The sequence below is a fragment of the Emys orbicularis genome, chromosome 9 (genome assembly GCF_028017835.1).
Source record: "Emys orbicularis isolate rEmyOrb1 chromosome 9, rEmyOrb1.hap1, whole genome shotgun sequence".
NCBI lineage: Eukaryota > Metazoa > Chordata > Testudines > Emydidae > Emys > Emys orbicularis.
The window spans coordinates 37,684,922-37,710,092 of NC_088691.1; the positions used below are offsets into that span (position 1 = coordinate 37,684,922).

A 25,171-nucleotide genomic window follows, 5' to 3' on the forward strand; every position below is an offset into this window, starting at 1 on the left:
GTTTGTGCTCTGGGGTTCAGGATTTGGCCCTAAATCAGTAAAATGAGTAAGTGACTTCCCCAAACATGACTTTTGAATATACTGCTGTGTCAATTGCTTGAAAACTCACACTTTTACGAAAGGGTTGAAATTAGGGCTGTCAAGCGATTAAAAAAATTAATTGCAATGAATCGCGTTGTTAAACAATAATGGAATACCATTTATTTAAATATTTGTGGATGTTTTCTACATTTTCAAATATATTGATTTCAATTACAAAACAGAATACATAGTGTACAGTGTTCATTTATATTTATTTTTATTACAAATATTTGCACTGTAAAAAAAAAAAAGTATTTTTCAATTCACCTAATACAAGTGCTGTAGTGCAATCTATTTGTCATGAAAGTTGAACTTACAAATGTAGAATTATGTACAAAAAATAACTGCATTGAAAAATAAAACAATGTAAAACTTTAGTGCCTACAAGTCCACTCAGTCATACTTCAACCAATCACTCAGACAAACAAACTTGGTTACAATTTGCAGGAGATAATGCTGCCCACTTCTTGTTTACAGTGTCACCTGAAAGTGAGAACAGGTGTTGCATGGCACTGTTGTAGCCGGCATCGCAAGATATTTACGTGCCAAATGCACTAAAGACTCTTCTGTCCCTTTATTTTTAACTGCCATTCCATAGGACATGCTTCCATGCTGATGATGGGTTCTGCTCGATAACGATCCAAAGCAGAGCGGACCGATGCATGTTCATTTTCATCATCTGAGTCAGATGCCACCAGCAGAAGGTTGATTTTCTTTTTTGGTGGTTCGGGTTCCATAGTTTCCACATCTAAGTGTTGCTCTTTTAAGACTTCTGAAAGTGTGCTCCACATCTCATCCCTCTCAGATTTTGGAAGGCACTTCAGATTCTTAAACCTTGGATGGAGTGCTGTAGCTATTTTTAGAAATCTCACATTGGTATCTTCTTTGCATTTTGTCAAAACTGCTGTGAAAGTGTTCTTAAAACAAATGTGTGTTGGGTCATCATCCGAGCCTGTTATAACATGAAATATATGGCAGAATATGGGTAAAACAGAGCCAAAGCCATACAGTTCTCCCCCAAGGAGTTCAGTCACAAATTTAATTAATGCATTATTTTTTAACAAGCATCATCAGCATGGAAGCATGTCCTCTGGAATGGTGGCCGAAGCATGAACGGGCATACGAATGTTTAGCATATCTGGCACATAAATACCTTGCAGTGCCGGCTACAAAACTGCCATGTGAATGTCAGTTCTCACTTTCAGATGACATTGTAAATGAGAAGCAGGCAGCAGTATCTCCTGTAAATGTAAACAAACTTGTTTGTCTTAGCGATTGGCTGAACAGGAAGTAGGACTGAGTGGACTTGTAGGCTCTAAAGTTTTACATTGTTTTCTTTTTGAGAGCAGTTATGTAACAAAAAAAAATCCACATTTGTAAGTTGCACTGTCATGATAAAGAGATTGCACTACAGTACTTGTATGAGGTGAATTGAAAAATACTATTTCTTTTATCATTTTTACAGTGCAAATATTTGTAATAAAAATAATAATATAAAGGAGCACTGTACACTTTGTATTCTGTGTTGTAATAGAAATCATATATTTGAAAATGTAGAAAAACATCTGAAAATATTTAATACATTTCAATTGGTATTCTATTGTTTAACAGTACAATTAATTGCAATTAATTTTTTTGAGTTAATCGCGTGAGTTAACTGCAATTAATTGACATCCCTAGTTGAAATAGATCATAGATCATAGATCTTCGATAGGATAACGAGTCTTGTGGATAAGGGAGAAGCTGTGGATGTGGTATACCTAGACTTTAGTAAGGCATTTGATACGGTCTCGCATGATATTCTTATCGATAAACTAGGCAAATACAATTTAGATGGGGCTACTATAAGGTGGGTGCATAACTGGCTGGATAACCATACTCAGAGAGTTGTTATTAATGGTTCCCAATCCTGCTGGAAAGGCATAACGAGTGGGGTTCCGCAGGGGTCTGTTTTGGGACCGGCTCTGTTCAATATCTTCATTAACGACTTAGATATTGGCATAGAAAGTACGCTTATTAAGTTTGCGGATGATACCAAACTGGGAGGGATTGCAACTGCTTTGGAGGACAGGGTCATAATTCAAAATGATCTGGACAAATTGGAGAAATGGTCTGAGTTAAACAGGATGAAGTTTAACAAAGACAAATGCAAAGTGCTCCACTTAGGAAGAAAAAATCAGTTTCACACATACAGAATGGGAAGAGACTGTCTAGGAAGGAGTACGGCAGAAAGGGATCTAGGGGTTATAGTGGACCACAAGCTAAATATGAGTCAACAGTGTGATGCTGTTGCAAAAAAAGCAAACATGATTCTGGGATGTATTAACAGGTGTGTTGTGAGCAAGACACGAGAAGTCATTCTTCCGCTCTACTCTGCTCTGGTTAGGCCTCAGCTGGAGTATTGTGTCCAGTTTTGGGCACCGCATTTCAGGAAGGATGTGGAGAAATTGGAAAGGGTCCAGAGAAGAGCAACAAGAATGATTAAAGGTCTTGAGAACATGACCTATGAAGGAAGACTGAAAGAATTGGGTTTGTTTAGTTTGGAAAAGAGAAGACTGAGAGGGGACATGATAGCAGTTTTCAGGTATCTAAAAGGGTGTCATAAGGAGGAGGGAGAAAACTTGTTCACCTTAGCCTCTAAGGATAGAAGAAGAAGCAATGGGCTTAAACTGCAGCAAGGGAGGTCTAGGTTGGACATTAGGAAAAAGTTCCTAACTGTCAGGGTGGTTAAACACTGGAATAAATTGCCTAGGGAGGTTGTGGAATCTCCATCTCTGGAGATATTTAAGAGTAGGTTAGATAAATGTCTATCAGGGATGGTCTAGACAGTATTTGGTCCTGCCATGCGGGCAGGGGACTGGACTCGATGACCTCTCGAGGTCCCTTCCAGTCCTAGAATCTATGAATCTATGAATAGTATAGCCATTTTAACTGTCAGTTAGATTTGCTGAGTGACAAAGATTTGACTTAGAGGCTTAGTACACAAATGAATACAGGGACACTGTATCATTTGATATTTTCTGGTTTCAGGTTACAAAAAAGAATAATCCCAATACATTTAAAATGTCACCTTAAGTTGGTTCTGAAAGGTCAAGTTCAGATTTATTTCACCAAGCATGTTTAAGATGCCTATTGAAGCGCTCTTTTAAAAAGTTGGAGTTTTTAAAATATTAATTAACCAAAATAAAACATACGAACTACTCAGCCTCCAATAACACAGATGATAATTGCATTCAAAAATATATTTTCAGAATAATAGGATGTTAGAAATTTAATAAATCAGCCAGGTACAACTCTGGGTTCTGTTGTATTGAGCTGCAACATCAGAGGTGATAATGAGAAAAGTGGTTGCTAGTCCTAATGATGGAGTAAGGATTACTTGTCCTAGAGCCGTGGTTTTCAACCTGTCCAAGATTTCCAAAGGGGTCTGCACCTCCATTTGAAATTTTTTAGGGGTTTGCAAATGAAAAAAGTTGAAACCCACTGTCGTGGAGTACTTTCTGAGCTCAGTTTACATATGGATTGTTTTAAGACTACCCAATGAGTCCAATTGACTAGACCCCGATTTAGAGAAGCGTCTGTTGTTGACTTTCTCAATGGGTAGTTGTTTTAAAAGCTGAAATATGAAGGTGAGATCTTAAAGTATATCTGGTGATAAAATCAAAAAGATGTTTGGAATTTTTTTTCAGACTTTCCTTGTTTGTGAAGTGCAAGTGAGAAAGAAGTCAAGAGAAAACATTGAGAGAACAAAGGCATGATTAATTTATTAAGTACCTAAAATACAACTAAATACCAGTGGCTATCAGAAACTGCCAATGGCCTAGTGCAATCTATTATGATATGGCAGACCCTGTCTGTGTTTCAATAGCTTGCTTTATTTATCTGTAGTTGGTACCATCTCCTGAAAGATCTTTATTTCAGGACAATTCTAGAGCTGTGCCAAGTAAGCTCCATTCTGGACACACCATTCTGTTAGTATTCAATCCCACCATACACACCTCCATCCTCACCTTGCTGTGCTTTTACATGCACCCACACCAAGAACGATTAATTTGTTTGTTTCAACACAGAGTCCTAACAACAGTGGGGTTAGGATGGCCATGTATTCAAACCCAAATATATCACCATTTTTCCTAATACTGCCCTTCCCTTAATATATATTTTACTTTGTTCCTTAGAAAGATTTGTTTCTATAAACTGGAAAGAGTTCTCGGGCTCTTAATTTTCTTGTCTAGTTCTCCTCATTATTGACTAGAATAAATTGTCATGATCACTCATAGGAACAACTATAGGCAATACCTGAAAGAGAATACTGTGTTCAGCCACTAGCACTTAGAAGAGATTGGACAATGATGGGCTTCCTGGCTGCCTTCTGCCTTCTCCAATGTTACAATTACCAAAGGAATTTAACCTACCAAGGAAGATGGTGCAAGTGTTCTATGGAGAAAAGTACTAAGAGGGTTAATAGTCACTCTTAGTTGCTGTTTCAGCTACTGACAATATGCTGTGTTACAGCAAACTGCATTGAAACTTAGCGTTAATGTTCCCTATCTATGGGTGGCCTAATGCAGTCTGCTGAAGACATGATAACATTACAGACAGAGACTGTGCAGGATGTAGCAAGCCAAATTCACCATGAGCTAGCTTCAGTGAAAGAAAAAACAGTTCTATGCAGTTACTGGAACTTCCATTCTTTCACTGAGGTCAGGTGGTATGTTCAGTCTTAACATGAACATCACAGCTGCACAACTTGGTCTTTGGAATGAAGTATTGTGGCAATGGTTTAGGGTTCTTTATCTGCAGACAGTGTGGTGGCCTGCTTACTAATTTTTAGTGCAATCACTCTAAATACTTATTGTAATTAAGAGGTTGAAAGGATAGATTGCTTCACAATTCGTCAGCTCTGTCATACTAAGCGGTGTTCAATGTTTAATTCCTTACAGTGCTAGAAAGATTGTGTAGTAGTTTACTGGGCAGGAGCTTGTTTTGTTTTAACAAATATTGATTGTAATGTACCCAGAGACCAAACTAACTGGGAATTGCTGACCCAAACAGCAGAAAACCGTTACAATGGTTGCCATTAAGAAGTTCTCCTTTATATTTAGACCTGGCAAATGTTGCCTTTTCTTATTGGCAGGCATTTGTATGTTTTCCACAGAAAGAGACATCCAAGGTTTTTAGTTTTACACATTATTTTCAAATGAAATTGTGTCTATTCACGATAGTCTGCCATTTTATATTGTTTATTGTTTATGTTGTAGTAAAGTACACTAGAATTATATGAATTTTGTCCCCTGGGTCTCCTATGAAAATAAGATGTGTATCTCATTAGGCTTTCCCAGGGAGCAAAATTTAAAATGAATGAATGAATAAATATTTTATGCAAATGCTTTCATTGCGTCCCAAAGGCATAGGCCTTACAAATGCCCATACAGGGTGTATTTTCCCATCTTCTGTGCTGCTTCAACCAAAATTACTCTGATAAAATGGAACTTTTCGTGTTCTTTCCACTACTAAGTTGATCTCTTAGTTCCTTTTTTGGGTGGTCATTTTCAAGTTTACTCAGCCGGGAATATTTTTTTAACAGGAAGTACTGTTTTGTTTTGATTTCTCTGGAAAAAGTCATTCTTTCACTTTTGGGAAGTTTAAAATAACAGACATATTGACTTTGGCCACTTAACTTAATAATGGGAATTTTTAAATATACCAACATCATAGTCTCACTCTTAGGTCTCATGTCTCCTGCACAAAACTGCTTGGCTACAAATTCCTCAAGCCAGAGCATTTAGCACAAATACCACTCCTTGCCCTACATACCAGCAACATTCTGACACTGGTTCTAGTACATACTACTGTGACCTGTCAGCCATAACATTTATTAGATGGGTCTTTTACTCTTCAGTTGTGAAAGCATGGTCACAGGATTACTTTTCAAGGTGGGGGGGTGGGAATAATTCTCCTTGTACTGCTGCTTCTCAGAAGATATCATCTCCCACTACCAACTTCCCCATTGGGGGTTTTCTTTTACTGCTGATATAAGTGAATGTTTCATCCTTTTGCCTGAAAAAGGATCAGAAAGTTCAGGGCTCTGGGTCAGAATGTTTCTAGCTGCTGCTATGTAGGGGATTCTGTAGTCATCCAAAACTCTGTAGCTTTGGGATTTCCATCCAGATTCATGCTGCAGGCTTGAGACCCAAGAGAGGGAATATCATCTTCAAAGACGTATAATTACAAGGTAGGTAATTTTCCCTTATAGGCATAAAACCCAGTACATTGAGATGAACCCTTTAGTCTTGATAACTGTTGGCTACTATAAGAAAAACAACAATCGTCACTGACATATCTTGCAAATGAATGAAGGCAGTTACATTATATTTCATTACAATATAGAAATGAGCTCTAAGTTGATTTTACAATTAAAATGAAATTCCAGATTCTATTTGTCATATCTGCTGCTGTGTGTTCTTTTTTGGAGACTTTAAAAACCTTAGGTTTCAGAAATATGTTGCAAATTATGCATGAATACAATTGAAGTAATTACACATGCAGTGGCCATAGTTGACTGCACAGTTGTTTGCTCATTTTTCTGAAAGTTTAAGCTACAATACTTTTCCGGGGGAAGAGCGAGGACACTATTTTCATATTTGAATAACTGAATAATTTGCCACTTGAGAATTATTAGATTTTTTTTAACTATTCACTTCTGAAAATTAAGGAGACAGTAATGTTTTTAAACCACAAGAACTACAGCTGGGATACGTGAAACTCATGTTACTAGTTTAGTTGAACAACAAAATTTGCAATGATTTCATTTCAATTGTCATATTTAACCTGTTGCCTAGATGTTAGATGCTACTGTTTCCCCATCTCTCCTTGGAGGGATTGTTCTTTGTTTGAATAACGAGATACAAGTGGTAATAATTTCCTCTTTCTGAGCATTCATTATTTCTTTACCTTGTCACCCAAAGTTGTCACTTTTGAACTATTAGGATTTAAAATCAGACAAGTTTCTTTACTGTGCTCTCATTTGAGGTAACTTGTGAAAGAGGTAAAGTTAGGTTATCTTTTTTGATTCATCAGGTGTTACAGTAGTAATTAGAACTCTGCAGAATGCACATGTAACTATACAAAATGTTTTACAGCTCCTGTCAACCATACATATGCTATCAAAGCTATTGGCATAATGATGGTCAGAGAGGCATTTGTGTAGAAAGGGTGGGTGTTAAATGACATAGGTTGTGAAACCACTGAGCTTATCTGTATGACTCCTTCCTCATTCATTACAAATAGTGGAAGGAGTGTAGTGAATGAGGCATGGGGTTTGCAGGGAAAGAAAGTTTGATCTTGTAGTTAAGGCTCTGGACTGGGACCCAAGAGAGAACTGGGTTCCAACCTTGTCTCAGCCACAAACTTTCTATGTGATGTAAGTTAGATCAAAATGTTCCAAGTGGTGACTGAATGTGAGTTCTTCCCTTTCTCTGTGGCTAGCATGAGATAACCTGGCCCTGATTTTCAGAAGTGCTGAGTATTCATAACTCTGAACTCAATGAAGCTGCAGGTGCTCAATACCTCTGAAAAATTAATTATCTCAAGGTGAGCACTCAGGCCATCTTTACACTTACGTCAGCAAAACTTTTGTCACTCAGGGTTGTGAAAAAACACCTCTCTGCGTGACATAAGTTTTGCCAGCACAAGTGCTGGTGTGCACAGTCCTGTATTGGTGGGAGACACTTTCCTGTAGACATACCTACCACAGCTTGTAATAAAACCAGCTCAACGTCAACGGGAGAGCTCTCTCCCATCAACATAATGCAGATACACCAGCATTCTTACAGTGGCACAGTTATATCAATACAGCTGTGCTGCTGTAAGCTTGTAAGTGTAGACGTGGCCTCAGTCACAGAAGCGTCCAATTTAGTGGACACTTTCGCAAATTTTACCCTCAATCCGGAGATAATAGTGCTTTCCTAACTCACAGGGGTGTTTTGAAGATAAATTAATTCATGTTTGTGAGGTACTTGCATATTATGCTGATAAGCACTGTAGAAAAGTTCATAAGGAAATAAGTTTTCACACATTTAGTAAGTGTTTGGATGGTGGACAGTAAACAAGGCTTGGAGCCTCACAGTCAGTGAGGAGGATTAAGAAATATTGAATGGGTCTCATTTTACTGAGCATTGTCTATCCTATACGTGGAATGTGGCAGATGTCCTGTGGAAAAAATATATATGGTCATGTTAAAGACTTTATCACAGTTAGAGCTATGTGAAAAATTGATTTTTTCAGTTTGCTGGCAGATTTGAGAAATAAAAAAAATGTTTTGGGTTGTTTTTTTTAAAAATTGGCAAACCAATTTTTTTTTAAAAGTATTGGTCAAACAAAGCATTTAGTTTTAATATTTTTAAAGAAAATTAAAGTTTCCAAATGAAATGTAGTTTTGAAACCTAAAAATAAACCTTGAGTTTCAAATGGAACATTTTTGGAATTTTTGTTTTTTCAACTTTGACAATTCAGCAAATTCAATATGAATTTGCTACATGGTTTGGTTGATTTGAGTCTACAATATTTGCTGAAATATATTGGGTCAAAAAATTTCGCCCAGCACCAGCCACAATGCAATCTAAGGTTATCTGCACAAACATAATTTTAGCATTTCCTAACTTTTGAGTTCTTTACACTTTAGAACCTTATCCATATTTTTAACTGTAGTTATTTAACAGAATTTAATATCAAAAATACTACACAGATGTGGCCCTTAACTTGCCAATAGCCTTAACTAACTATATGTTTTTATTAGATACCTGGAATGTGCAAATAGAGGTTGTTTCCTATTATAAGTATAAGAAAGTACAAAGGAATACTGTAGATATTGAAATAATCTTCAGTAAGCTTAAATTGGTTTGTTTAAGGGCTACCACTGTATAGCATTCATTATTTCATTGATGCTTTTGTGCATTCAATTTGTCTAGTCTCACATAGGCTCTCAGCTTCTGTTTTTAGCTTTGTAAGTGCATACCATATTTGTCATAGAACATAACTAAGATCGAAGCTCAATTAGCAAATGAAAGCCTTATACAGAAACTGAAATGCACAAACCCAATAACCCTTTTCAAAAAAGGTCTTTTTAATGAGCTTTGACATTTTGCCCACAGAAGATCACTGGTGCTGTTTCTATGCAGTTCAAATGTTAAGCTGAATAACTGTTTTTCTGACTGATACTTTGACTGATTCATAAGATTTGACTTTACTCCTGTGAATTAGTCATCTTATTAAGTATGTAAATATTAGTCATTAAGAGCCTAAGAGAATGGTTTTATATACTTGTAGTTTTAATGGTAGACATGTCAAAATAAACACTTCTGTACCCATTATAGGATAATGCAGATTTAGTTCTGTGTTCCTTGTAGCTATAGTTTTGTACACTCTGGATTTTTCTGCTATCAAGTATTTCAGTCTCACCAAAGTTGCTATAATTGAGTTTGTTTGATCATGTAACCTCTATATTGCTACTAGAGATGATAGTTTCCAAAAAGTGAGGTTCATAATACGAGAGAGAGCACCGACGTTTAATACCTGGCAGGGAGGATAAGAAAGTGAAATACAGAAAAGTGATTTAATCTTAGTAGTGCAGTTCTGTAAAATATAATTTGTTTTTTTTCCTCTAACACAGCACAGTTTCATGCTGATAACAGGCTACTGAATTAATAAATCCATTGCAACTATTGAGAGTTTTCTTTTAATAACATAACTACTGTTGAGCACTAGGAAAAGAAGAGACTACCTTTCACAGATTTTTTTTCCCCCTACCGGATCTGTAATTCCTCATACATAAAGAATGTAGGGAGAAATTATACATTTGAAATTTCAGTGTGAAGTCAAAGGATGTCATATAATTAGAATAATTTTGCCTAAAAAATAATTATTCAGAACTTTTTCTCCCATTCATCTCGTGGCACAAAACTGACAGGCAGTTGGGCATCTCTTTTCGTCTTTACGGTTAACGAGAGGTGTGCATGTATCCACAGCAGAGTTGACTAAATATTATTTATTTCCATCACAAAACTAAACTGAGATGATAGAGAAGCAGTTTGATAGGTCTTTTCGTGGTGCTTCATTTGTCTGAACCTTTCTTCGACGGATACTCAAGCAGAGTCAATGAGTGAGCAAAAAATCTCCCTCTTGAATTTTTCTTCCGAACTTCCCCATCACTTCATCTCTGCCCTCATAAAGAAACTGTCTGTTCTTCTGATTAATACAGGCTCAACTCCTGAGTTTTTCCATTTCTTTGGCAGCAGTGATGAGATCTTCAAGTTCGTTGTCTCTGTAGGCCACAACAAAATCAAAGCAGCTTCTCATCAAAGTAATAGTGGTCGTGCTGTCCATCGACTGAGTTTGTAATGCCTTCTTTACAAAGTTTACTTGGAACAGGATATCGTGCCAAACCACAATTGAGACCAGAAATTTGAAATCAGTGATCTGGTTTGCCAGGCTTTGTGCCTCATGTCATATTCCAGCCTTGGCGTTACTTGACTCTGCCAGTTCCATCAGGGCGTTGTAAACCACAGTCACTTGATGCCTTGCTGGCCTTCTGCTGTCAATGCAGCTCTCCCAGTGAATATCACTTAGTGGTTTCACGGTCAGATTTGTAACATTGTCCATGGGGATCTTCCACCTGATAGTTGATGCAGAAAACAGGACATATATCACTTGCAGTACTCCGAAGAGAAATTTAAAATCTAAAGATGCTGCTGCTGCATCTGACACAATGGGTATGTCTACACTACGGGATTAATCCGAATTTATATAATTCGAATTTTGGAAACAGATTGTATAAAGTTGAATGTATGCGGCCACACTAAGCACATTAATTCGGTGGTGTGCGTCCATGTACCGGGGCTAGCGTCGATTTCTGGAGCGTTGCACTGTGGGTAGCTATCCCATAGCTATCCCATAGTTCCCGCAGTCTCCTTCGCCCATTGGAATTCTGGGTTGAGATCCCAGTGCCTGATGAGACAAAAAACATTGTCGCGGGTGGTTCTGGGTATATCCTCCCCCCTCTCCAGGGAAGCAACGGCAGACAACCGTTTCGCGCCTTTTTCGTGGGTGAACAGTGCAGACGCCATACCACGGCAAGCATGGAGCCCGCTCAGCTCAAGACAGCAGTCATGAACATTGTAAATACCTCGCACGTTATCGTGCAGTTTATGCTGAACCAGAACCTGCAAAACCAGGCGGCGAGGAGTAGGCTATGGCAGCGCGGCGGCGAGAGTGATGAGGATATGGACATGGAATTCTATCGAACCGCGGGACCCGGTGCTTTGGAGATCATGCTGTTAATGGGGCAGGTTATAGCCGTGGAACGCCGATTCTAGGCCCGGGAAACAAGCACAGACTGGTGGGACCGCATAGTGTTGCAGGTGTGGGACGATTCCCAGTGGCTGCGAAACTTTCGCATGCGTAAGGGCACTTTCTTGGAACTTTGTGACTTGCTTTCCCCTGCCCTGAAGCGCCAGAATACCAAGATGAGAGCAGCCCTCACAGTTGAGAAGCGAGTGGCGATAGCCCTGTGGAAGCTTGCAACGCCAGACAGCTACCGGTCAGTCGGGAATCAATTTGGAGTGGGCAAATCTACTGTGGGGGCTGCTGTGATGCAAGTAGCCAAAGCAATCATTGAGGTGCTGCTACGAAAGGTAGTGACTCTGGGAGATGTGCAGGTCATAGTGGATGGCTTTGCTGCAATGGGATTCCCTAACTGTGGTGGGGCGATAGATGGAACCCACATCCCTATCTTGGCACCGGAGCACCAGGGTACCCGGTACATAAACCGCAAGGGGTACTTTTCAATGGTGCTGCAAGCACTTGTGGATCACAAGGGACGTTTCACCAACATCAACGTGGGCTGGCCGGGAAGGGTTCATGATGCTCGCGTCTTCAGGAACACTACTCTGTTTAAAGGGCTGCAGCAAGGGACTTACTTCCCGGACCAGAAAATAACCGTTGGGGATGTTGAAATGCCAATAGTTATTCTTGGGGACCCAGCGTACCCCTTAATGCCATGGCTCATGAAGCCATACACAGGCAGCCTGGACAGGAGTCAGGAGCTGTTCAACTACAGGCTGAGCAAGTGCAGAATGGTGGTAGAATGTGCATTTGGCCATTTAAAAGGTCGCTGGCGATCGCTACTGACTCGCTCAGACCTCAGCCAAACCAATCTCCCCATTCTTATTTCTGCTTGCTATGTGCTCCACAATCTCTGTGAAAGTAAGGGGGAGACCTTTATGACAGGGTGGGAGGCTGAGGCAAATCGCCTGGCTGCTGATTACACGCAGCCAGACACCAGGGCGATTAGAAGAGCACACCAGGAAGCGCTGTGCATCAGAGAAGCTTTGAAAACCAGTTTCATGACTGGCCAGGCTACAGTGTGAAATTTCTGTTTGTTTCTCCTTCATGAAAACCCACCCCCTTTATTGACTCATTCTCCCCGTTCCCCCAGCTTGCTTTCAAAGGAAATAAAGTCATTATCATTTAAAAATCATGTATTCTTTATTAAGTGATTATAAACATAGGGAGAGAACCAACAAGGTAATCTGGGTGAGGTTTGGGAGGAGGATAGGAGGGAAGTAAAAGGCCACTGAAAAAATTCAATATAATGACAGCCTTTTGGTTGGGCTGTCCACTGGGGTGGAGTGGGAAGGTGCACGGAGCCTCCCCCCTCCCCCCCCCGCGTTCTTACACGTCTGGGTGAGGAGGATATGGAACATGGTGAGGGGGGAGGGAGGTTATACAGCGGCTGCAGCGGCAGTCTGTTATCCTGCTGCCGTTCCTGAAGCTCCACCAGACGCTGGAGCATGTCCGTTTGATCACGCAGCAGCCCCAGCGTTGCAGCCTGCCAGCTCTCATCTCGAGCGTCCCTCATGACTTCACGTTCACTGGCATCTTTCCTAAATTTAGATACCGTGTCCTTCCACTCATTCAAATGGGCTCTTTCATTGCGGGGGCATTCCATTATTTCCGTGAACATCTCGTCTCGCGTCCTGTTTCTACGCCGCCGCCTTATCTGAGATAGCCTTCGGGACGGAGGAGGGAGGCTTGAAACATTTGCAGCTGCTGGAGGGAGGGTTGAAAAAAAGGAGAGAAGTTTTTTAAATGATACATTTTACAGAACAATGCTTATACTCTTTCATGGTGAACAACACTATTCACATTACATAGCACATGTGATTTCAGTACAAGGTCGCATTTTCCATCTTAATATTGAATGCCTGTGGCTTTGGTGTTAGAGATCACAGACGCAGGTCCGGGCAACAGAATTCAGCTTGCATGCATGCAGCCATGGTAAGCCATTGTCTTTCGGCTTCTGCGCCCTCCTTTCCCACATACCAAGCAAAGCCCGTTGACTGCTGCGGTTTTCCTGTTAACCTTCAGCAGCAGAAAACAAACTAACCCCACCCCCCATCCAATTCTCTGGGATGATCGCTTTATCCCTCCCCCCACCGCGTGGCAGGTATCAGGGAAGATCCCTGCAGAAACCAAACTAACCAAACTATGCAGCTCGGCGTAGAAGCGGCATGTCCGCGGCTCTGACCCGGAGCGACCGTTTGCCTCCTTTGTTTTTTGATAGGCTTGTCTGAGCTCCTTGACTTTCACGCGGCACTGATCTGAGTCCCTATTGTGGCCTCTCTCCATCATGCCCTTGGAGATTTTTTCAAAAGTTTTGGCATTTCGTCTTTTCGAACGAAGTTCTGCTAGCACTGAATCCTCTCCCCATATAGCGATCAGATCCAGTACCTCCCATACGGTCCATGCGGTCCATGCTGGTGCTCTTTTTCGATTATCGGCCTGCATGGTTACCTGTGCTGATGAGCTGAGCTATCTGTGGTCACCTGTGCTCTCCACGCTGGGCAAACAGGAAATGAAATTCAAATGTTCGTGGGGCTTTTCCTGTCTACCTGGCCAGTGCATGCGAGTTCAGCTTGCTGTCCAGAGCGGTCACAATGGTGCACTCTGGGACAGCTCCCGGAGGCCAATACCATCGAATTGCGGCCACACTAACCCTAATTCGAAATGACAATATCGATTTTGGCGCTACTCCGCTTGTCGGGGTGGAGTACAGAAATCGATTTTAAGAGCCCTTTATTTTGAAATAAATGGCTTCGTTGTGTGGACGGGTGCAGGGTTAATTCAATTTAACGCTGCTAAATCCGAATTAAAGTCATAGTGTAGACCAGGCCAATGAGGTTGAGGGAATGGCAGCCACAAGGCATACTACTTTGCTTTGCCGAACAGCATCAATATGTTATCAGGCACCTTCCTTGCCATAAGGTCAGTCAATTCATTTTGAATTGTTTTGCTGCAGTAATGGCCCAGAGCTGCTTTACAAACTACTCCATGTAGGTGCTCATGCATGATGTCATCATATTTCCCAAGGAGCTCTACCAACCCAGGAAATGACCATTATGTTCAGTGAACATCTTATTCAATGAACCCCGGGAAGCCAAATTATTCTTTACAAGGAAGAGGGTAATTGAGATTAGATGCTCGAGCACATTCCTCCAATGCTGTGTTTCTATGGTACTTACACTCTTCAAGTCTTAAAGAACAAAGTACACTTTCACAATTACACAATAAAACAAGGTTCACAATATCGCAGCTGGACTCTCACTTCACTTCATTCTTATATCTAACTGTCAATGCCCTGCACCTTATATACCCGCAAGGGCATGGCTGACAAGATTCTAGGAGGTTCGAGGAAAATGTAGTTCTCGAAAAGTCTGGAAGGTTCCACGAGATTCTCCAGAACATTCTAGGAGGTTAGTGAAAATGAATCCACATACGAAATACCTGAAACATTTTACTTCAAACATTCTATTTTCCCTTTTGTCACTAACAACAAAAACGGCACCCCAGACAGTGACCTGGGTCACCTGCCCCTAAATCTGCCTCTGAGGCACTGATACACACATTAAGTCTAGCTATTTCTATAGACTGAACAAATAACATCTTGTGTGCTGCTTTTAATGGTCAGTATTATAGTAATCAAGCAGATACAGGACAAGCTTGGTTGTGGGATCAAGGACTACTAGAGGGAGTCCACAAGCAGCTAGTAAATTCTTTGGGGACTATTTTAAAATTCACATGTACACATCCAAGAGTGACCATCACTTCTGCACTAAGTGATTACAGTTCGTCACTCTTCCTGGGTGGCTTATTGTTACAATAGTTCTCCCGACAATATAGACATTTTGGTGTAATTACTGACCAACTTCTGCAGACCTAAACTACACATATATAAACAAATCTTGTCCATCAGCTAGATATGTATGCTGGGATGGATGAATAATGGCTACAGAAATGTCATCATTCACCATTATTTTTACCTGCTCCTGCAGTGTACGTCTATGCCTTCTTGATATTTGATTTCAAATGTAATGTTGCATGCTATCAAGTTAAAGCTAAAGTCTTGTATCTTTGTTTTTTCCCCATGCTTTTTGTGGACATTGCCCTTCATTTAAATGGTGATCCTGGGATTTCCGTGCAATAACACCTTTACATACACACACAAATCTTGTTTTACCCAATGTTCAATATGGCTCCTATAAAGCAAAAGAGAAAATACAGCCACTGTGGATAGCTGAAGGTACACTTCTATGGAGCTATTTCATTCGGGTAATTATTTTACTTGACGTTTTAGAGCTACTCACACTTTATTTAATCGATTTGGTCCATATTGCAGCCTCTGTTGTGAAATCTCCTGCTTTAGTGCTGTGTCAGTCAGTGTTGGATGAGCTGTAAAGCTTCAAGCTGATGCTCCACTGAACTAGCTATGACGCTTTTGTCTGCTGACTAGATGTGGAGTGAATACTTTTGTATAAAGTTTATCACTCTACACTATAGCAATAGCTATTCTGTGTCCTTCATTTAAGTTTCTTAATACCTGAATTTGTGGCTATGGAGGGTTTGTATTGAGTTTTGATTATTTAATGTTTGCTTGATCTATAAGCTCATCCACCCTTCCAGCCCAAATACCATTAGGGGTTCATATATAATTTGGTTTTCTGGCTTTGGGAGGAAGTTTCTTTGTCTGCAGATCATTGCATTAACTTTGTTTTTGGCCTTACCATTTCAATATGAGCTGAGAACAGAGGCTGCGAATAGGAGAGCTTCAGACCCTGTGCTCAAAGATAGTGCGACTAGTGGTGAGGGGTCCGTGGGTTGGTTGTTGAACTTTTTGTATGGACCGTGTAGCTGGTCCCCGGGCAAACAGCTGAGACAGGTCTGTTTGTTGGTGCCATAGTAAGGGCCTCATGGTTCTGATTCTTCGAGCGTTGATCAGCCCCACTTTTGACGTCTGAGTGGTTAATCGCTTAGAGACTGATGGTGAGATGTGGAGGTGACCTGAGCTAAGCAGCAAGACTTGGAATAAAAAGTCACTTGCTACACAAACTCAAGAATTGCAAACAGAGGCAGCTAACAGGAAAGTTTCAGAGGGAGCATGAATGGCTTTCATTCCTGGTTCAGCTCTATATGTGATTTCAAGATGGCCAGCAGTGGAACAGTGGTGATGACCTGCAGTAAATGTGCTATGTTTGCTTTCCTGCCTGAAGCCAGAAGGTGCTTGTTGTGCATGAAGTGCAAGTTGGTGACTGCTGGAAGAAAAGATTCTTGGATTGGAGAGGAAAGTAGAAGTGTTACTGAGAATTAGAGAAGCTGTGGAGTTCCTAGATAGCCAGGTTCAGGAAACTTCAGTCCCCCACATTCAGGAAAGAAAGGAGATGGCCCCCAAGAAGTCAGAGAGAGAGGACGCCAGAGAGAAGGATGGCAGTTTGTAACCACCAGAAACAAGCAGTCACGGCAACATTATACACAGCTCGAGATAGACAAGAATGGGCAGGCTGTGGCCACCAGAGAGAAGAGTACCAGGAGGAATTCCACACAGCTAGAATTTTCCAGTTGATACCAGGTCCTCAACATGGGAACTGTGGAATATAATTGTCAAGATCCAGCTTGTCCAAAGGAACAGAGAGTTGTACCGGACACACCTGTCAATGGTAGCTTGGCCCAACCTGTTAGGCAGCCTTGTCCATAAAGTGTTCTTCAACCATCCAAGGAAGACAGACGATCCTTGTTGAGAATCAAATACCCAGAAGAATTGAAAGGACATTCTGCATGTGGCAAGCAGACAACAGAATGCTGTGCTGCCGTCCCAGAGTCAAGACACAAGACGTCAGTCTAAAATTGGATAGGCTTTTGAAGTGAATGTGCAAGGATCGATTGGTGATGATTCTTATTGCCACCAATGATAGTGTGTTGTGAGCTATCTCTCATATAATAGATCACTTCAGGGAACTCAGAAGCATGCAGAAGAAGCAGAATGTCCAAGTGATCTTCTCTGATCCTTTCTGTCCCACAGGTGAAGGAAGATGGAATGCAGTAGATTCTGGAAGTGAACTGCAGGCTCGATAAGTGGAGGATTTTGGTTTTGTGGAACATTCATCCACCTTCTAGGGTATAGTTTGGAGTGCCTGCACCTCAGGAGAAAGGGAACCAAGCTCCTCAGGGACAGGCAAACCAGAGTAGTCAGGAGAGCATTAAACTAATAACAAAAGAGGGAAGATATGAGCATACAGTTAACACAAAAATTGAGGTGTTGAAAACAAAATTAATCAAGGAACCAAAGAACATGAAGAGAAGAAAATATTTATTTGTCTAATACACCAATGCTAGGAGTCTTGGTAGTAAATAAGAAGAATTACAATTGCTTATTTATGAGCGTAAACACAATCTAGTTGGTGTTCCTGAAATCTGGTGGGATGAGTCCCATGATTGGAATGTTAAAAATCCATGGTTACAACCTATTTAGGAAGTACTGAATGGGCAAAAGGGGAGAGGGAGTGGCACTCTATGCCAAAAATGGCACTACCTATTTCCAAGTCACTGATAACTTGGAAGAAATGGTCTTGAATGCTTATGGATCAATGTACTAACAGATAAAGCACAAGATGAGATGCTAGTTGCTGTCTGCTCCAGACCACCAAATCACACTAGGGGACAGGTTGTGACCAGCTCCTTACACACCTATCTATATAATATGTAGGGAAAATGCTGGGTGATCGTGGGGGACTTCAGTTTGAGTGACATCTGCTAGAGATCTTGTGCTGCTAGTAGTAAAACATCCTTGGGATTTCTAAATATTGCAGATGACAATTTCCTAACTGAAGAAGTGATGCAGCCAACACGGTGGAATTATTTATTTAGACCTCATCTTAACAGATAAAGAGGAACACAGAAATAAAAATTAATGGTAGCTTAGGTACAAGTGGTCATGACTTGATCACATTTATTATGTGCAAACAATGAAGTCTAGACCAGTAATATATATATTTGGTGCTTTAAAATTTCACAGCACTAAAAACAATTATGAGCCAAATTAATGGGGAAGAAGAATTTAATCAGAAAAATGTGAATGATAATTGCAAATCATATAAGAAAACTTTACCATATGTACCAAAAGCCACAACTGAGGAAGAAGGCCATATCGGTCATAACACAGACCTGGTTTACAAGGAAAGTAAAGACAGCCATAAAAACATATAACAAATGAAAGAAAGAGGAATTTGATAGTAATGAATATAAATCAGAAGCTAGGAATTGTAGAAAATTGATAAGGGAATCAAAGGGACAGAAGGAAATCTTTGGTCAGCAAAGTTAAGGACAATAAGGAGTTTAAGAATATTAGTAATAAAAAGAACCCTAACAATAGTATTGGTCCATTAGTAGATGGAAATGGTAGAATTATCAAAAATAATGCAGAAAAAAAGAAATGTTCAATAAGTATTTTTGTTCTTTATATGGGAAAAAAACAGATGAGGTAGTTGTATCATATAACACTATTTCTACTCCACTAGTATTTCAGGAAGATGCTAAACAGCAGCTATTAAAGTGACGCATTTTGAAATCAGCAGGTGCAGATAACTTGTCTATGAGTTTTAAAAGAGGTGGCTGAGGAGCTTACTGGACCATTAATGCTGATTTTCGAGAAGTCTTGGAACTCTGTGGAAGTTCTAGAAAACAGTTGTTGTACCAATATTCAAAAAGGATAAATGGGATTGCCTGGGTTACACAGGCACGTCAGTCTGTCATCAATCCTGGGCAAGATAACGGAGTGGCTGGTCCAGGACTTGATTACTAAAGAATTATAGTCCGGTAATATAATTAATGTTAATCAGCATGGGTTTATGGAAAATGCATTGTGTCAAACTAACTTGATAGGTTTGACGAGATTACAGTTTTGGTTGATAAAAGTAACAGTGTTGATGTAATATACGTAAAACTTCTGCAAGGCATTTGATATCACACACATTTTGATTAAAAAACTCAAATTATATAAAATTAACATGGCATACCTTAAATGAATTTAGAAGCTGACTAACTGATAGAACTTAATATATAACTGTAAATGGAGAATTTCATCGAGCAGGTGTGTCATTTCTAGTGTGGTCCCTCAGAGATCAGTTTTTGGCCCTATGTTATTTAACATTTTTACCAATGACATGGAAGAAAATAAAATCATCATTGATAAACTTTGCAGATGGCTCAAAAATTGGAGGAGTGGAAAATAATGAAGAGAACAGATCCCTGATTCAGAGTGATCTAGATCATTTGATAAGCTGGGTGCAAGCAAACAATATGCATTTTAATATGGCTACATTTAAATGTGTACATCTAGGAACAAAGAATGTAGGACATGCATAATGGATGAGGGACTCTGAGAAGCACTGATTCTGAAAAAGATTTGGGGGTCCTGGTGGATAATCAACTTAACGTGAGCTCTCAGTGTGACATTGTGGCCAAAAAGGTTAATGTGATCCTTGAATGCGTAAACAGGTGAATCTTGAGTCAGAATAGAGAGGTTATTTTACCACTATATTTGGTACTGATGCAGCTACTGCTGGAATACTGTGTCCAGTTCTAGTGTCAACAGTTCAAGAAAGAATTGGAGAGGGTTCAGAGAAGAGCCACGAGCCTCGTGAGAGGTTTTAGGAGGGCTATGAGAATGGAGGGGGTTGGCTCCCTGCCGTGCCAGTCATAGAAGTCCCCGAACTCCCTCCCCCGTTCTGTTCCTTTATCCAGGACCTCCTTTTAAGTCCTTTACCAGGCCATTTATCTGGTCACTGGCTGCCCTCCCTATGGAGTACCTGCACTGAACATCCGCCCAATATTACAAAATAAGTTGCAACATGTGGCCTATCACCTTTTCTATTGACCAGAAAAGGTCCATCCTCACACCGCTGTGAGGAAGGCGAAAAAACCACACTCCAGCTAAGCCAATTCTGGTGGTGCAGGAAAAATTCCTTCCCAGCCCCCCTTTGAAAGAGGCGACTAGCGTAATGCCCACAGCAGGTCCTAACCCAGCCTGCCATTCGTCTCTTGTAGGGGAGGGAGGGTGGGAGTTGGCTTCCTTGCTGCTTGGACATAGAGACTTGCCCCACCCAGGTTTTGTACCTTTATGCACATTCCTGGGGAAAGACGGGGTCAGTCACTGCTGCAAATCACCTTTTGCAGCAGTTTCTGACCTTCTCTCTCCTCTCACCCCCCCCCCCCCCCCCCGCAACCAACCACAAGCAGAGCTGCCTTCTTTGGGTAAGCCCAGACAAATTTTGCCCCACCTTTAGTTGTGGTGCAGTCATTCTCATCCCCACTACCATTTTCAGTCACTTTTTGGAGAGAAGAGAACAGAGGCTAAAACTTCCTTGTCTTGATGTGTCTGCCCTTTTTTTTTTAATTTAAAAAATTGAGCAGAAATGATTAAACTCTTTGAGAGTACCAAGAGTGAGAGAAAACATTTGATTGACTTAGTTATGAGCTTTTGAAAATCATATACTGTTAATCCACACTAAATTTTGAATGCCTACTCTCACTAAAGTCATTCAGTGTGTATTGTAGAGAGGATGTGGTACATTTTCTTATGTCCATAGACTGAGGCAAGGCTGTGCGGTCATCTTTGAATTTGGCCCCTAAGGTTTGCAGAAGCAAGGGGCCAATTGTGCCCTTGTTTCCTATCCCTGCTAATCAAGAGAGGGGGCGGTCATTAAGTGGATCATACTGGACTTTAGTAAGGCTTTTCACATAGTCTCACAGTCTCATAAGCAAATTAGGGTAATAGTATCTAGATTAAATTACTATAAAGTTGGTGCACAACTAGTTGAAAGATAGTAGTCAAAAAATAGTTTGTCATATGTACAAGGTGTAACTGTTTCACGTTACTCGGCACTAGGAAGGTTGGAAGGTTCAGAAAAGAGCAACAAAATTGATAAGATGTCAGAAACATGACCTATGAGGAAAGGTTGAAAGATTGGACATGAAGAGAAGCTGAAGGGGGACATAAATCTTTAAATATGTAAACAGATGGTGATTAGTTGTTCTCCGTATCAGCCAAGGGGAGGACAAGAAGTAATGTGCTTAGTTTGCAGCAAGGGAGAGTTAGGCTGAATATTAGGGAAAACTTTCTAATTATAAGGATAGTTAAGCACTGGAGGGAGGTTGTTTTCCATCACTGGAGGTTTTTAAGAACAGGTTAGACAGACATCTGTCAGGGGTGGTTTAGGTATACTTAATCCTGCCTCAGCAAAGATGGATGGACTGGATGACCTTTTGCAGTCCCCTCTAGCCGTACATTTCTATAATATTGTATATGCCAGAAAATTTTAACATAAACCGTTTTAAACAAAATGGATTGTGTTTTCAAAAGCACCTCTGGTGCAAAAGTCCCACACTATGCACTACACTGTCTCAGTAAAATCTACTGTGTACATTCTATCATAAATGGCTGATACTGATTCTGGTGTACACTGTACTACAACATGTTTCACAAATGTTTTAGAAGGAATTGTAGGATACTGTATTTGAGAAATAGTGTCTTAGATATAGGGTTGCCAACCTGCCAGGATTGTCCTGGAGTATCCAGGAATTAAAAATTAATCTTTAATTAATAATTGTCATGTGATGAAAGCTCCAGGAATATGTCCAATTAAAATTGGCAACCCTACTTAGATAACTAAAGACTATCACACTGCATGTGCATATCTCCACTTTAGTACTGAACTGTGCAGCCTTATTTTCATAAAACATTTGCACACAGATGACTATATATATCTGGCTGTGTGAGGTTGAATTTAGTATATATTATGGAATTTGTTGTAATACAAGGTTTTCATAAAAATTAACTGTGAGCTTATTTTTGTTACCCTCATTCCTATATCCACTGTTTGTATCTCTTACTTGCCTGTCCTACCACTACATTTTATGTTCTTCAGGAAGGCACACATATATATGTTCTAAAACATACAATGAATATACAATCAAATTGACAAACAGAATTACAAAATAAATATCATTGAGATTAAAAACTGGCTCAGTGGATGTGACATTTCCTTTAAAATGGCTGTGATATCTATGGATAAAAAAGTGCTATATACATACTATGAATCACTGTTAAGGCCTAATCACATTTTCAGCAGGTCTGATTATTACAGGGCATAAGCCATTTTAAAATAGTTTTAATTTGCACTAAAAGAGATTATCAGATGAAGACTATCCCCATAAAGATCTTAATATGAAACTCTTTGTTTTAGATTAAGGTATATATACACTAATATTTTATTTCCTGTGTAAACCCTACAAACACAAATGGAAATTTTGATTTCAGGTGACTACACTAATGCTTTCTTTACAATCTCAAAATACAGTAATGCTTTTACATAGCTACAAACAGCTAAATCTAATCCATCCCTATTTTTAGTGTGGCACGAAGGTAAGAGCAGAGTATAATTTGCATTCTGCTTCCCTTCCCAACAGTAAGAGATGCTAGAAAGTTCTCTTGTCGAGCACTGCAGAAAAATCTCTTTAAGTGCTAAAATCATGTCTTAATGAGAATAACTGGATCATTGCCCTCTCCCATGTAGTTGTCCAGAACTTTCTTCCTGCCGCCACCACCAGCTAGCTCTCTAGCTTATGATCTGTGTCCTTACCATCCTTAGTAAATGTAAATCCTTTCTTAACAGTTGCAAATAATTTAGGAAACCAATTCAGGTTACTGCTAATGATTAGAAATTAAATTAGATTTAATTTGATTTGAGGTCATCTTGGGAAGGAAAGTTGAGTGGTGTCAAATGCTGGAAGTTTGATGTTTTTCTTAAGGCCCCGGCTCCTGGACTCATGTAATTAGAAGAGAATCTTAACTTTCATTTGAGGAAAAAAAAGTTTCCTGCCTTCTTCATTGTGGAGAAAACATGAACACGAAAGAGTCAAAAACCATAAAGCAAATAAAAAGAAACCAACATTTACTATGGTTCATAAATCTCATGATTTTTTGCACATTTAGAATTAGTAATATGGAAAATCTATCAACTAAATAGCTCCATAGATGACAGTACTTGGGCACCTCTCCCCACAGATATTAAAATTTGCTAGATACTTTACTGCTCACTGTTGTATTAGAAGCAAATCACATGTTTGGTTTGATACTCCCCTTCCTGAATTTTTCCTGCTTAGGCAGCAGTGCACTGAGCTTTAACTTCCAATAACTGCTGACCTTATCATTGGCAGGTGAGGTATATTCCCTCACAAGAGGTGTAGCGTAGATGCATTATCTTAACCATGCATGGATGGAAGCAGGGAAGGGGAAAGCAGCGAACACACAAACAAGAGCTACAAAAATACTGTGGAGGAGTTTCCATTGGATTGGGCAAGGATCTACACCATACTCTTTCCCTCCCCTAAGCAGTCAGCCAGTTTCTGGCTTTGTTGGTCGAGGACTTAGGTAATCAATAAAACACCTTTGTCAAACAAGAATTTTATCCATATCAGTTGCATTTTATGCAGCAGACTAGCTGCCTCTGAAATCCACAGGAACAAATCCATTCTTGTTTCAAAAAAGAAAAGTCTGTTTTCTGCCACATTCCCTGTCTTTTAAAACTACTTTGAAAGCATTTGGCTTTAGCCCATAATTATTTCTTCCTGTGATGGGGATATATTCATTATTCATTGCAATAATTATTCTGTAATATTTCATACTGAAAGTTGTTAACACCACACAATCAGGAAATGCTTAGGAAGTGGCTGATTTAACTGTTCTATTTATATAAGTATGTGTACCTAATTAGAGTGAACAATCTTACAACCCTTACATTTTTAGTGTATCTTGTTCTGTCCAAGAGGTGCATTTTCACCACATTTGTACTGAACACTCAGTGGAAATTTGAATTGCCTTTCCTCCAAAGTCACCATACATAGATACTTTGTAGAATAACACTTTAACCCAGCATTTTAGTTGTCATCGCTATTTCCAAGGGGAGTATGCTTCAGGATTCTTCCAATGCTTTTATCACCCTGCTTCTCTGATCAAGTAAGTAATTTATTGCTGATTGCAGAACTCTTGAACTCAGCCTGGCAGCTGCAGTGTAAAACTTCTCTGATCCAGTTTTCTAGTTACTTATTTACATATTTATTTGAAATGATTTTCAGGACTGTTTGAAAACCTCTTGACATTGCAATATCCATGTTTCAAATCTTATGGTGTGTTGTTTTTTCTCTCTTTTTATTACAGATAACAGACGAGTAACTTTGGAAAGGTCACGTTCTCGCCACAATGGAACTATCACAGCTATATGATTCCTCTGAAGCCAAAGAATTGGAGAATTGTTTTACTTACTTTAAAATGCAGACCCGTTGAAAAAAGTTATACATACAAACACCAGCAATGATCAGAAATGAAATTTAAATGAATTCTAGTGAAGAACACACCAGAAGATAAATACACATTATGTACTTTTAAGAGCTATTGGGGGGGGAAAAAACCCCACTTACTGTACTTTAGTAACACAATTATCAGGATTTGTAAACAGTGTTAAACTATAAGGTTCTATGTTATCTTGTTATCTAATGTGTTATTTGCCATTTTTAAGGTGGCAACTATCTGAAGGAAGTTGAGACTTCTAGGAAATGTTCTATATGGAGCAGAATTAGAAAATAGAAACTTGCTGAAAAAATGCAGCAACGAACAAGATCAGGTCACAGACGGGAGACGTGCTTC

At 39.8% G+C, this 25,171-nt stretch overlaps 1 protein-coding gene across 1 annotated transcript in view; it reads left to right on the top strand.

Moving 5' to 3' along the window:
- Positions 1 to 24,750, top strand: part of DIAPH2 (diaphanous related formin 2) — a 908,304-nt gene extending 883,554 nt beyond the window's left edge. Inside the window, exon 27 of the mRNA XM_065411177.1 lies at positions 24,686 to 24,750. Coding sequence (XP_065267249.1) covers positions 24,686 to 24,750 — 65 coding nt within the window. The remainder of the gene's footprint in view (positions 1 to 24,685) is intronic.
- Positions 24,751 to 25,171: the final 421 nt, after the last annotated feature.